A 12,899-nucleotide genomic window follows, 5' to 3' on the forward strand; every position below is an offset into this window, starting at 1 on the left:
GAGTAAAGAGCTTTATCAAACATTCTTTCATCTGCTGGAATGCGGTTTCTGCTTCGAGCGTCCATTTGAACTCTTGTTTCTTTACGCAGTTGCGCAAGGTGCTGATAAAAGGATATGACTTTGCAGCGTGGTTTGATAGGAAACGGTTGAGCGCGGCTAAACGGCCGGCCAATCGTTGCATTTCTTTGATTGTTCGAGGCAACGACATCCGCTCTATGGCTTGAACTTTTTCTGGATTAACCTTAAAGCCGCCATTTGTGACTATGAAGCCCAAGAATTTCCCTTCTTCCATACCAAAAGAACATTTGGCAGGATTCAACTTCATGTTCACACTTCTCAACGAGTTGAACGTTTTCTCAATGTCTTTTAACATTTGGTCCTCCTCGGGACTCTTGATTACCAGATCATCGATGTAAACTGTTGGACCCAATATGGCCTTAACAACTTCTTTTTACGTAATATGGCAAGTGATTTCAGTATATGTGAAAAAGATGTGCGGAAATAGAAATCAGACTTTCAAGAAACAAGACCTACAGAATTATCAAGTTTATATTACTTTGAAACAAATTAGTTTAACAAGGTGATTGTAAGATTATTATCTAATACAAATGAATCTTGATTTATGTGGGTGAGAAGAGCAGTGGAGTTTGGGTGTTTGTATGTGAATACTAAGCTTCAAACTCAAGTATCTTCTGCCTCTCGAACCTTCTATTTATAGATGGCTGTGGACATGAATAAACAATTGTTTATTCATGCAATAAGTCCTGCGTAAAGAGCAATTTGACATATTCATTGAATCCATCGTTCAAGTTGCATTTGTAATCATGAAAACCAATAATGTCATGCTTCGGTCATGGGTGGCAGGATAGAGTTGTGATTTTCAGACAAGTGGGTCTTTCATCAGAATTTCTGATAAACCACTTCATCAGAAATTCTGGTGAACAAATCATCAAAAAGTCTGATGATCAGAATTTGTCAGAAACTGATGATATTTCATCAGAAATATTATCAGATCCATCAGAAATGACCTTATCTGATAATCCAAATCAACTCTTGATCAACTTGTGATTCTTTGTAGTAGATACTTTGCTTTTCAGTTGTCCCAACTGATTTTCTACATCTTGCTGTGTTCTTCAGGACTGTTATCTTCTTCAGAGATCCAGTTGATTGAGATTTTCTTCAATACTTACAAATAAAGTTTCCTAACATAAACCTCGATGTGTCTTCCGATATCTTCAGCGAAGATTTTATCAATCAGGCGCTGATATGTTGCGCCGGCATTCTTGAGGCCGAACGACATCTTTGTGTAACAGAAGATGCCGAGATCGGTTCTGAAAGCTGTCTTGTCTTCGTCCTCGAGCTTCATTTGAACCTGATGATACCCTTTGTAACAATCTAAGAAGCATTTCCATCTGTGTGGTGCGAGAGAGTCTATCTTTTTGTCGGTCTCGGGCAAAGAGTAACAGTCTTTAGGGCATGCCTTGTTGAGATCGGTATAATCGACGCACATTCTCCATCCTCCATTTGACTTCTCCACTATTACGGGGTTTGCCACCCAACTCTGATAGCGCACCTCTCTCAAGATTCATGCTTTTAGCAGTTCACACACTTGCTCATTCATCGCTTTAGTCTTATCCGCCCCTAAGCTGCGTCTTCTTTGCACTTTTGGTTCGACGGAGGGATAAGTGTTCAGACAATGTTCAGTGACATCGCGCGGGAAACCGGTCATGTCTGCCGGAGTTCAGGCGAAAATGTCCATGTTCCTGAACAGGAGTTGTTTGAGGTGCGTTCTGATGTTTGGTGAGATGCGTGGCCTATCGTCACCGTTTGCTCTGGGTACTTTCGGTTTAAAACCCACTTTTCTGGTTCAGTTGTTGAAACCTTCGCCGCATTGGTTGGGCGCATCTCTTCCGCAGACATTACTTCCTTCTTTGTATAGATAATTGCCACCCCGTCTTAGTTGGAAACCCGATGGCTGAGTGGGGTGTGGAAGTTACCATGTTTAATTCGCATTGGGTTTCTTTCCCAATCAACACATCATACCTTGATTTGACAAGCATTACCATGAAATTCACATTTGCTGTTCTTGAATGCTTTCCGTCAGAGAATGTGACGGGAAAGCTGATTTGGCCTAGTGTGAAGACCATTTCGTTACAGAAACCTGACAGAGGGTAGTCGACTGGCTCGAGTCTCGCTTTATCTTCATCGTCGAACTGGTTAAAGCATTGCTCATAGATGATGTCTGCTGTACTTCCTGGATCAATAAAGATGTACTCCGTTTCATAATGACCAACAATACCGGTAATAACAACGGGGCGTGTTGCGCGAGGGCCCCCGCGTACTACCGGGAAAATGACTTGCTGTTCTTGCCAAGATGGCTCATACAGGCGCTTGCCTTTTTCTCTCGCGCTATATCTCGGTCTGTTGACCATGTGTGTCTCCAGGCGGCAGACTTTCTTGTGATTCCCATCGTCATGGCGCTGGATCTTGCACGTTTCTTTGAACACGTTTTTCACCAGGTGGCCTAACTTTCCGCTTTTTAGCGCTTTCTCGATTTCTTGACGTAAGCTGATACAGTTATCTGTGAGATGGTCTGTATCCTTGTGGAAGTCGCAGTACAGGTTCGGGTCTTGCCCTTTCTTGTTCGTCATAGGCCTTGGAGCCTTGAAGTCATGGTTCTCCGTCATTAGCACCTCTTTTGGTGTTTTTATGAGCGGAGTCTAGTGTTTTTCTCGGTTATCATCCCTGACTGCTTTTCGATACCCAATTCTGTCAATTTTCTCTCGCGCATCTTCTCTGTAGCGCGGTCTATCGTCGTAACCTCTTGCTTTTCCGGATTTCCAGTCTTGACTTTTGTTTTTGTTGCGCTTGTTGTTGTCTCGCGAGCTTCCTTTGGAGAAGCGATCTTCAGTGTTTAAGAGTTCTTGTTACCGGCCAACGACTCTTGAGTTTGCGCAACTATTTTTGCAGCTTCCATGAGCTTATCCCATTCTTTGGGCATTCCATCTTTTCCGGTGATAGTTCTGATGAGACTATCACAGCGGATGGCCTTCTTAAAATGAGCGCGCATGAGTTGCTCACTTACACCGCCAATCTCCAAACATTCTTTGTTAAATCGAGTGATGAAGTCTTCCAATCCCTCGTTCTCTCTTCGCCAGATGTCTGTTACCTCGGCTGTGTCGCGCTGGTAACGTCTTTGTTGGCTGAAATGGTTAACAAACTGTGTTCTGAAATCAACCCATGAGCTGATTTTTCCAGGCGGAAGGCTGTCGAACCAGGCGTGAGCAGCCCCCGTAAACGTCTGGATAAACAAGTGACACCACATTGGCATATTCCAACCTCCCATAACGCCAACACTTGTGAATACTCTAACGTGATCGTCTGGATCAGTTAGGCCGTTGAATTTCCCGACTGTTGGAGGCAACTTTTCTTTTGTCAATGGTGCTAGAGCGATCTTCGGAATGAACTTTGAGTGTTCTGCAGCTTCGGCCGGCCTGTAGGCGAGGCTGAAGTCTCGTTCTGCTTCTTCGCTATGTGCGATGCGCTGTCTTGGCTTGTAATACTCATGATTCCTCTGCAAGCGATTGAAAACTGAGGAACCTTCGTCGTCTTACCATGTTGGGTCCTTTCGGTCTGTGTCGTCCCATTCGTTGTTCAAGTTGCGCACTCCAAGTCTGGTGTGAATTGGTCCTCTTTGGACGTTTGATGGGTAGTCATAATAGCTTTCTGTCTCTCCCTGTGTATCGCGCGTGTCGTGCACGCTTGGTCTTCGTAGGGGAGGGGGCCTGGTCATTCTTCCTTGTAGGATTTTGATGCGTGCAAGTGTGTATATGTTTTAGATGTATATTTTAAGCCCTTTTTACACTTTTTAGCCAAGTTTTAAATTTATAAAACACGATATTTACTAACACTAAACACACATATGGGCAAGTGCACCCATCGTGGACATAGTATAGTGTTGGTAAGATACCGAGGTCGTCCAAGGACATAAGAGCTTTTAGTACCGGTTTATCCTCAACGTCTAATCAAATCAAAATGTTAGAAAAGATTTTTTTAAAACTAAGAAAATAAAACTAACTAAATGCTGAAAAATAAAAATAAAAATAAAAACAGATAGACAAGATGAATCACTTGGATCCGACTCGTGTATAGTGTAACCTTTAATTATTTTCGCATTTTTGCACTTGTTTAAGAGATTATCTTAGTTATTGTAGTAGGCCCCTCTTTTGAAGGTGACGTTACCCTCAACCCAGTAGTTTGAGTCAGCAAGGATACAATCCTAAAGGGTCGGATTATTGAAAAATAATTAATTAAGTTATTAATGCAAATTATGGTAGGCCCCTTTTTTGAAGGTAACGTTACCCTCGACTAAGTAGTCTGAGTCAGCAGGGATACAGTCCTAAGTAGCCGGGTTATAGTATTAATAGTAGTTTAACTTATGAGGGGGTCAAAGAGTTTGGATCCCCGCCATCCAATACCTTTGGGTATTGAAAGAGATCCTACTAAATTTGACCCAGGTCCCTTGCAGGACCTCTAAACGCTGAACAAGGGCAAGACTCTTAGTCCTGAAAATACAAAAGGAAGACAAAAACACACTTTTTCCAACATTATTACTAAAAAAGGGTTAGTTTTATGCCATATTTGATATAATCTATATGTTGCATTTTGCGTATATCAAATACCCCCACACTTGAATCTTTGTTTGTCCTCAAGTAAAACTCTTTATAATGTGGCTTTATTCACTCCCAAATGGAATGGGTAGAAGAGAAGGTTTTTTGGGCTTGTCAGAGAGTGTCGGGATTTTCCAAGATCGTTTAGGTTTTATTTTTATTTATTTACAATCCTATTCGTCATGATTTATTAAAAACATTTCATAAGATAAATTATTTATTAAGGCATAACATACTTTTTTAAAAATTCCATTTATATACAAGTTCACATACCTCACGGGGGAAATCACTCACACTCAGCCGAAGGTGTATTTTTAGTGAATCACTCGAGAGCGGCATGGAACTTATTTCTACCATAAGCTTGCCAAGCAATCAATCCTCCTCCTTTTTAACTTTATACCTTTGTAAATATCAAGAGGACTTTTTGGGTGAAGGGTTAGGCTTGGGCTAAAGGTGGGTGGTTGGGTTAGTGGTTAGTTGAAAAGGGCGAAAGGCATAAAAAGCGTTGGTTTTCGTAAAACATTTTGTTTTTGTGACTTTTTATTTTTAATGAAGTATTTATTAAAACAAGCTTTTGTTTGAAGAGCTTTGTTTGTTTATTTCCAACTTCATCATCATTCATTTTTTTTTTCAAGAGTCACACGAAAACCAAGCTTTGTTACTAAAATAAGGGGTTAAAAATGAAAAAAGGGGTTTTGGTGGGTAAAAGGGTTTTGGGTTAAGAAATGAAAAGGTTTAGGCTCAAAGGGGTTAACTAGGGGGAATTTTTTGGGTATGTGAAAATAAAAATGAAAATAATGGTGTTGAAAGAAAAAGGGTTAGTCCTAATGCCTCCATCATTTACTTACTTGGGTTTAAGTTGGTAAGGACCGGGAATGAATTATCGTGGCAAGTTCTAGAGTCGTAAGAACCAAGCGGCTATTCACACAAGAAACGAAAAATGAGCATTTAGTGTAAAGATGTATATTTGTATACTCTATAAAGGCTCAAAACTCACTTTTGTGGGAATGGGTTTTTACATGATCAAGTATATATAATCAAATTTTAACTAAGATTGTCACGCCGTTTCATAATTTTCTTATGTTGGTTCTTTTTATCACGACGCTATCGGTTGTAAATTTGTAAAAATATAACCTTGTTAGAATTAGAATCCCCAACTTAAACTTAGACAAGTAAAAAAAATGCAAATTTTTGGGAAAAATTTGGGGTGATTAGCGATTCCAAATAGAGTTTTGTGTAAGGCTTGTTATTAGGACTTGCAAAATTCAAGGTTTTAGCATCCCCCCCCCACACTTAAATTATACATTGTCCTCAATGTGTCCCAAAAATAAGTTTTTAGGTTGATTGAATGTGTAAAATGGTGTTAAAAGCATAATTTTATGTTACTGGCAGTCTGGACACGGCCCCGTGGTGACCGGGCACGGCCCCGTGTTCAGGTGCCAGTAACAAAAACTAAAAAAAAAAAACAGAAGCCTGGACACGGGGGCGTGTTCAGTGAACACGGCCCGTGTCCAGTTACCTGAACTGGGTAATTTGCTGCAGATTGTGCAGCACGGGGCCGTGTCGGGTGGACACGGCCCGTGCTGAGCTTACTGTAATGGGAGATTGTTGTCGGATTGCTCTGTTTTAATGCATGGGGCTATGTTTCTCGTTTCCCTTGTTATCCTTCACCATCCAGAGTATGTTTTATTTCTTATAACACCATCCAAACCTTAAAACCATCCATTCATTCATAGAGAGAATTACATAGTCCTAAATATTACTAAGTTAGATAAGTAAGCACAAGAAGCATAAACCATGGAGTTCTAGCCTACAAATTATTTTAATTAGCAAAATTTCCAAGAAGCTAATAGTCTTGGTTGGCTGAGGCTTCAAAGAACTCCTTCTTCCGGGCATGGACTCCTCATATGTCGGCGAGCCATTCCTCTATCTCCCTTGGGAGGAGAAAAGAGGGCTCGTTAGCGTCGGTTTGAGGAGGTGCAACTTCCACCGGGACTTCTTGTAGATCTTCAAGGGGAGGTTCCGCTGGAATGTCATCCCATCCGGTCGGGTTGTTGACTCCAAGTGCTAGGTTTCAATCCTCTTGAGGGAGGACGGGTTCCATAGGAGGTGTTACAAGAATGTTTAACCTTTGGTGCAATAGGTTAATTTCTTGAAAACTATTTTCCAGTCCCACCGTAAGATAATTGATATGGTCAATTAGGATTTCCTCAACCGAAGTCATCTCATCGAGAGCTTCCCGAAGTGCCATGACGTAGTGTACAAGGGTAGCTTCAATGGAAGGCCTCCTTCCTTTTCTACTGTTTGTTGAATGCACGGAAGGTGTTCCACTGTTTTCACTTGACATTCTACGAAAATAAACCAAAAACAACTTATTTTATGAAACAGTATATTGGACACGGCCCCGTGCTCATTGAGCACGACCATGTATTCCTCTAACTTATGAGGCCCGGTTGAGCAATATTAACTTAAAACCGAGTTGTTTAACTTGTTTTAACAAGATTTCTTGAACAAAACTCAATAATCTCTTCATCAAAGCTTGAAACTTTAAGCTTTGATGGAGGTTTATGGAGAAAGATGAAGAAAAAGGAAATGGATAAAAGAGGAAAGGACAAGATGGTTGTTGGAACCTTCTTTTAGAACATACCTAGGATGGTAGGAGAGAAGATCCCTTCAAATCTCTGTCCCTAGATGGTCCAAATGTGCAGAATTCTTGGCTGCATTTATAGAAAACGACAGCGCGCTGGATACGGCCCCGTGTTGGATGGACACGGCCCCGTGTGCAGGTAGGATCCTGACACAGTTTGTCCGTATTCTAACATAAAAGTCAGAAGGGAATCTTTTGGTGGACACGGGGGCGTGTTGGCTGGACACGACCCCGTGTCGAAGGGTTGTTTATGAAGTTTGTCTATTTCTAAGGAACTTATTCGGATCGGGTGGTTCCTTACTGTATGGAACAACCCCAAAGTGCCTAAGATACCTAAATTGACTTTGGTTAAGACGAGAACGCAAGAGGTTGTCGGTGAGGGTGATTCCTATGCTATATCTAGGTGGACAAGTCCAACCCTTTTTCAGGCTCTCGTTAAAGAAGGTATATGCCGAATCGCTCAGGTCTATGTATGCATCGAACGAAGTCGATGGAGAGTCCTTCACGGCACAATCGACATAGGGACGACTATCGTCCAAGTCTTTGCTAGAGTCGAAGGTATTATCGGGAACAACGAGGTTGTTTGAATGCGATCCGAACACTTCTTCTTGGTTATTGTCTTGAGATGAATTTAGAAAATCTATCCTAAGTTCTTTTAACCAATTAAGAATCAGATCTTCTAGTTGAAATAGTTCATCAAGAAGCATTTCTCCTAAAATATCTGGTTGGGCGCTTTCGAGGGAGAGATAAGGATTATTTTTACTTTCGCCCCTCTTAAGGATACAGGGAAACGATGGGTCTATATAGTGGGGCTTATAGTTTAGAAAATAACATTCTAACTCTTTATGTCCGCCTCCACATTATTGCCACCATGTACCATAAGAGTGCTGAAAGTAAAAAAAATCGTCATCACTCATTTTTGTGTCAGAATTTACCAACCGTCGGGATCTTACGGTTCTATTTTCAGCAACTGAATCTTGGGCACGGGGGCGTGTTGAATGGACACGGCCCCGTGTTCAGCTTACTGTCTGACTTAAAACAGGATTGCCAGTTCCAAAGATTGGGCACGGGGCATGTTCAGCGGGCACGGCCCATGCTGAGTTCTGTAGAAGCTGAAAAATTAAGAAAATCCTAAAAATTAAAAAGAAAATAAAAAAAATGATTAGGCCGTTGATTCCTAACTTTCTTAAAATCCTTGTGTCCCCAGCAACGGCGCCAAAAACTTGATGCGTGCAAGTGTGTATATGTTTTAGATGTATATTTTAAGCCATTTTTACCCTTTTTAGCCAAGTTTTAAATTTATAAAACACGATATTTATTAACACTAAACACACATATGGGCAAGTGCACCCATCGTGAACGTAGTATAGTGTTGGTAAGATACCGAGGTCGTCCAAGGACACAAGAGCTTTTAGTACCGGTTTATCCTCAACGTCTAATCAAATCAAAATGTTAGAAAAGATTTTTTTAAAACTAAGAAAATAAAACTAACTAAATGCTGAAAAATAAAAATAAAAACAGATAGACAAGATGAATCACTTGGATCCGACTCGTGTATAGTGTAACCTTTGATTATTTTCGCACTTTTGCACTTGTTTAAGAGATTATCTTAGTTATTGTAGTAGGCCCCTCTTTTGAAGGTGACGTTACCCTCAACCCAGTAGTTTGAGTCAGTAAGGATACAATCCTAAAGGGTCGGATTATTAAAAGATAATTAATTAAGTTATTAATGCAAATTATGGTAGGCCCCTCTTTTGAAGGTGACGTTACCCTCGACTAAGTAGTCTGAGTCAGCAGGGATACAGTCCTAAGTAGCCGGGTTATAGTACTAATAGTAGTTTAACTTTTGAGGGAGTCAAAGAGTTTGGATCCCCGCCATCCAATACCTTTGGGTATTGAAGGAGATCCTACTAAATTTGACCCAGGTCCCTTGCAGGACCTCTAAACGCTGAACAAGGGCAAGACTCTTACCAAACCGTTCCCTTAACCCCCGACCAGGTAGCCAACATACCTCCATATAGACGGTGGAGATATGAATGGTGAAAATCTTTTATTTTATATAGACAGTAAAATAATGTCAAGACACCACGGACAAATGATAAGGAAGAATCACCTTCAATATAAGAAACTAGTTATTAATGTCATTAATACAAAACCAAATAAAAAGTGCAAAAGATTAAAAATAAAAAGTATTACACTAGACACTTGTCTTCACCAAGTGATGTAAGAGACTTAGGCAAACATGGCCTTTGATTGTTAAGAACTCTTACGATCAATCTTGGATCCCGAGACGACTCACACACTCTATGATGGACAATGGATGATGGTGGTGGATGATGGTGTTATGGTGGTGGTGGGTGGTGGGTGAAGTGTGAGAGAGGTGGTGTGCCAAGGGATGAGTTGAAATGTCTCCAAGCACTCCTATTTATAGGCTGAACAGAAGCTCGGGCACGGCCCCGTGTCCATCCTTGTCTCTCTCCTCATTAATTGTAATTCGCAATTACAATAAATGCGCCTGCAGGAGTCTGACCACGCCCCCGTGTCCGCTGGGCACGGCCCAGTGGTGGGCAATAGAAGCTTCTATTAGTTTGTCTTTTCTGCTGCTTCTTGGGCACGGCCCCGTGCTCGCTGAGCACGGAGCGTGTTCAGTCTTCTGTCTTCTTTGTTTTGCTTGGGAGGATGCTGTTGAGGGGTCGGACATTCCACTTTTGTTCCTTTTCTTGTATTTATGTTAGATTTTGCTGTCTTTTTGCTTCTTTTGTTAATTTGAGCTCATTTAATCCTGAAAATACAAAAGGAAGACAAAAACACACTTTTTCCAACATTAGTACTAAAAAGTAGTTTTATGCCATATTTGATATAATCTATATGTTGTATTTTGCGTATATCAGATTTCCTGCGGGGGTTTCTGGCGTGCCCCCTGACTTGGACCCGTGGGTGTAACCAAAGATGGCTCTGCTTGTAAAACTGCTTGTTGTGCGCTCAAAGATTGATACGCGGCATTGATGGTTGCAATTTGTTTGGCGTACCAAGAGGATGGAGTTTCACCTTCAGGTAGCCCTAATAGCGCCGAGATGTTCTGAGGTGGAGCTGGATTTGAGGGTCCAGCACCATTGTTTCCCGGGGTTACCGTCTGGGTGATGTGAGTGATGCTCGCGCGGGGTCCCCCGGTGTTGGTTACTTCGATTTCACCGATTTCTTCTACATGCTGGGCTTGGACGTTTTGATTGTCCTCCCCCAACATTGCATTAGAGTTTGCTCCGAAGCCAAACTCGGGAATGATTCCTTGACAAGCCATGATCGAAGGAAAAACAACTTAAAGACAACTCAGAAAAAGAAGATGAGTGATTTGTAGAAAAACGGGTGGGCGCCAATAAAGAAACACGTAACTAATTTTAGTGTGGATTAGTTGGGTTTATGTTTCTACCATAAGGGTTAATCTTCTTTGGATTTCTGAGCTCCTTAATGATCGGCTAATCCTGCAAAAAAGAACAACGTTAGCTCGTTAAGAGGGGAATATGGGGGTTTCCCTCTTAACCAGGCTCCGGCGTGAAAATAAGTATCTGCCTTGAGGAGATTAAAGTGAGTAAAGAGTGAGAGTAGAGAGAATGGAATGGTTTAACCTGTGAATGAAGGGTCCTATTTATAGCCGGAGAGGTGTAAGAGGATGTGGGCTGATGGGCCTTGGGCCGGAGGGCGACAACAGAGCGGATATGCTCCTTGTCTCACTGGTGTCTACCGTTAGTGGCTTCTAGAAGTTCTCCTGTGCTGGCGCACCGTGAATGGAGCCACGTGTCACTGTTGTCGGCCTTGTTGTCCCTCTGCCATCAGCAGGTAAGTGGAGATCGTGAGGCAGGTGTCTCTACCCTGTGATTGGTGCCACGTAGGCGTCCTTACGTACTTTTTGCCTTCTGCACGTCAGACGATCGTGGAGCACGATTGAGCAGAGCCTGGAGGATGCAGATTGGCTCTTTTCATCTTGTAACGCCCCAAAAACTGAATTATTAAATTCGTTACCATGTTACCATGTTAGTAAAATGAGATACAATAACTAAGTTAATAAACCTAGTTAAATGCCTATTAGATAAGCTAAGGGATGAAACTTGTGGCAATTATGATGGTATGTTATACTAGAGGGACTAAAACCGTTAAGTGGGAAACTTGATTTTATAAAACAAAATTTAAAACACCACACACACATAGTGTGTTTGTGTGTGTCGATGATCAGGAAGGAAAAAGAGGGTCCAAACCCTAGTTTCTTCAAAAATCTCCAAATTGAAAGGCAAGATGAAGCTTTAACTCATAACCGAGCATAGATTAATGATCACCTTCACAAGGGGATCGCAAGGTATGTCTTAAAAGTTAGATTGGTGATTATGCACGAAGCGGGTTATGTTGTAAATTGCGAATTTGTGTGAAATTGAGCATGAGTATGTGTTAAATTCATCATTTGGAACATGGGTTATGCATGGTTTGGGTTAATTTGATGTTTTTAAGTGAAACTCGGTTATTATGGTGATGGTGACGACTTGAATGATCACCCATGTTCAATTCTTGCCTAATATTGATGTATTTTGATTTGTATGATGGATTCTTGTTAGAGGAATTGAAAGAAATGTGATACTAGTATGTTTGATGTTATTGCATGTATGATTCATGTTGATTAGAAGTAGGAATTTGATGAATTATGTATGAGATAAGAAGGATATGCATGAACTAGTTGTACATTATGCTTAGGAGGTAGTAAACACGCCAAGTGTATGATGAAATGTGTATAATATTGTCCGTAAAGGCTATTATGATGTTACGGGTATATAATGATAAGTCGAAAGTTAAATTAAATGAACCGTTGACTTCCAAAAGTCAACTGTGTATAAGAAGAATGGTTAGACGTGTGTCATAATTGTAAGGTTAAAGTAAGTTATACGGTGTGTGTTAGACGTAGGTGTGTTTAATGCAATGACATGACAGATTACACGAGTTGGAAATGATATGAATTTGGTTACATGTATTATGCTTGTTAGAAGTGACTATAAACGTCAAATGTGAATTATGTGATCGATATGATCCTTAACATGTACAATTGTGTATGCTAATAAGAATGTGATTTCGATGACATGGAAGTATAGGAATCATGTCGAGACAGAATCAAGCACGGAAGGCTAACGGGTCAAGAAGTGGCGAGGAAACAAATATGAACACGGATGCATGAGGTAAGTGATTTCCGTAATCACTTTTAGTTGTTTATGTAAAGTTATTTACAATTTAATTAAGTATGATAATTGAGGTCAAATAGGAATGAGTTGTATGAAATCGACGAAGTATTAAACGGATCTTAGCTTTGATCCGAGCAAGGTATGTGCGTTAGAGTTGTAGTTAAGTGGTAGGATTGGTTAAATATGCAAGGAAGTCCTTGGTTGTAAAGGATAGAGCAATGTTGAAAAAAACGCCCTTGATAGGTATATCGGGCAAACAACCTTAAATGTCTATTGGAAATAAACTAATCGATTAGAGTAATGTTTTGGTCATGTGTGAAAGCGAAGAGTATGGTTTTGTATGTCATAAACCATTTATTGCGCAAA

At 40.8% G+C, this 12,899-nt stretch overlaps 1 protein-coding gene across 1 annotated transcript; it reads right to left on the reverse strand.

Moving 5' to 3' along the window:
• Positions 1 to 2,914: 2,914 nt before the first annotated feature.
• LOC110943876 lies at positions 2,915 to 10,615 on the reverse strand. Its single transcript, XM_022185608.1, has 2 exons — positions 10,262 to 10,615; positions 2,915 to 3,574 (listed from the first exon to the last, which is right to left on the reverse strand). The coding sequence occupies exons 1-2, from the start codon at positions 10,613 to 10,615 to the stop codon at positions 2,915 to 2,917; spliced, it is 1,014 nt and encodes a 337-aa protein (XP_022041300.1).
• Between the last annotated feature and the right edge of the window lie 2,284 nt (positions 10,616 to 12,899).

The sequence above is a fragment of the Helianthus annuus genome, chromosome 5 (assembly GCF_002127325.2).
Source record: "Helianthus annuus cultivar XRQ/B chromosome 5, HanXRQr2.0-SUNRISE, whole genome shotgun sequence".
NCBI lineage: Eukaryota > Viridiplantae > Streptophyta > Magnoliopsida > Asterales > Asteraceae > Helianthus > Helianthus annuus.

Bases quoted from the DNA above. Each gene is read 5' to 3' on its own strand.
- LOC110943876 (XM_022185608.1), bottom strand. From the start codon at position 10,615: ATGGCTTGTCAAGGAATCATTCCCGAGTTTGGCTTCGGAGCAAACTCT. The intron at 3,575-10,261 runs GTTACACCCACG...AATCGCTTGCAG, and splicing joins TACAAGCAGAGCCATCTTTG to AGGAATCATGAGTATTACAA.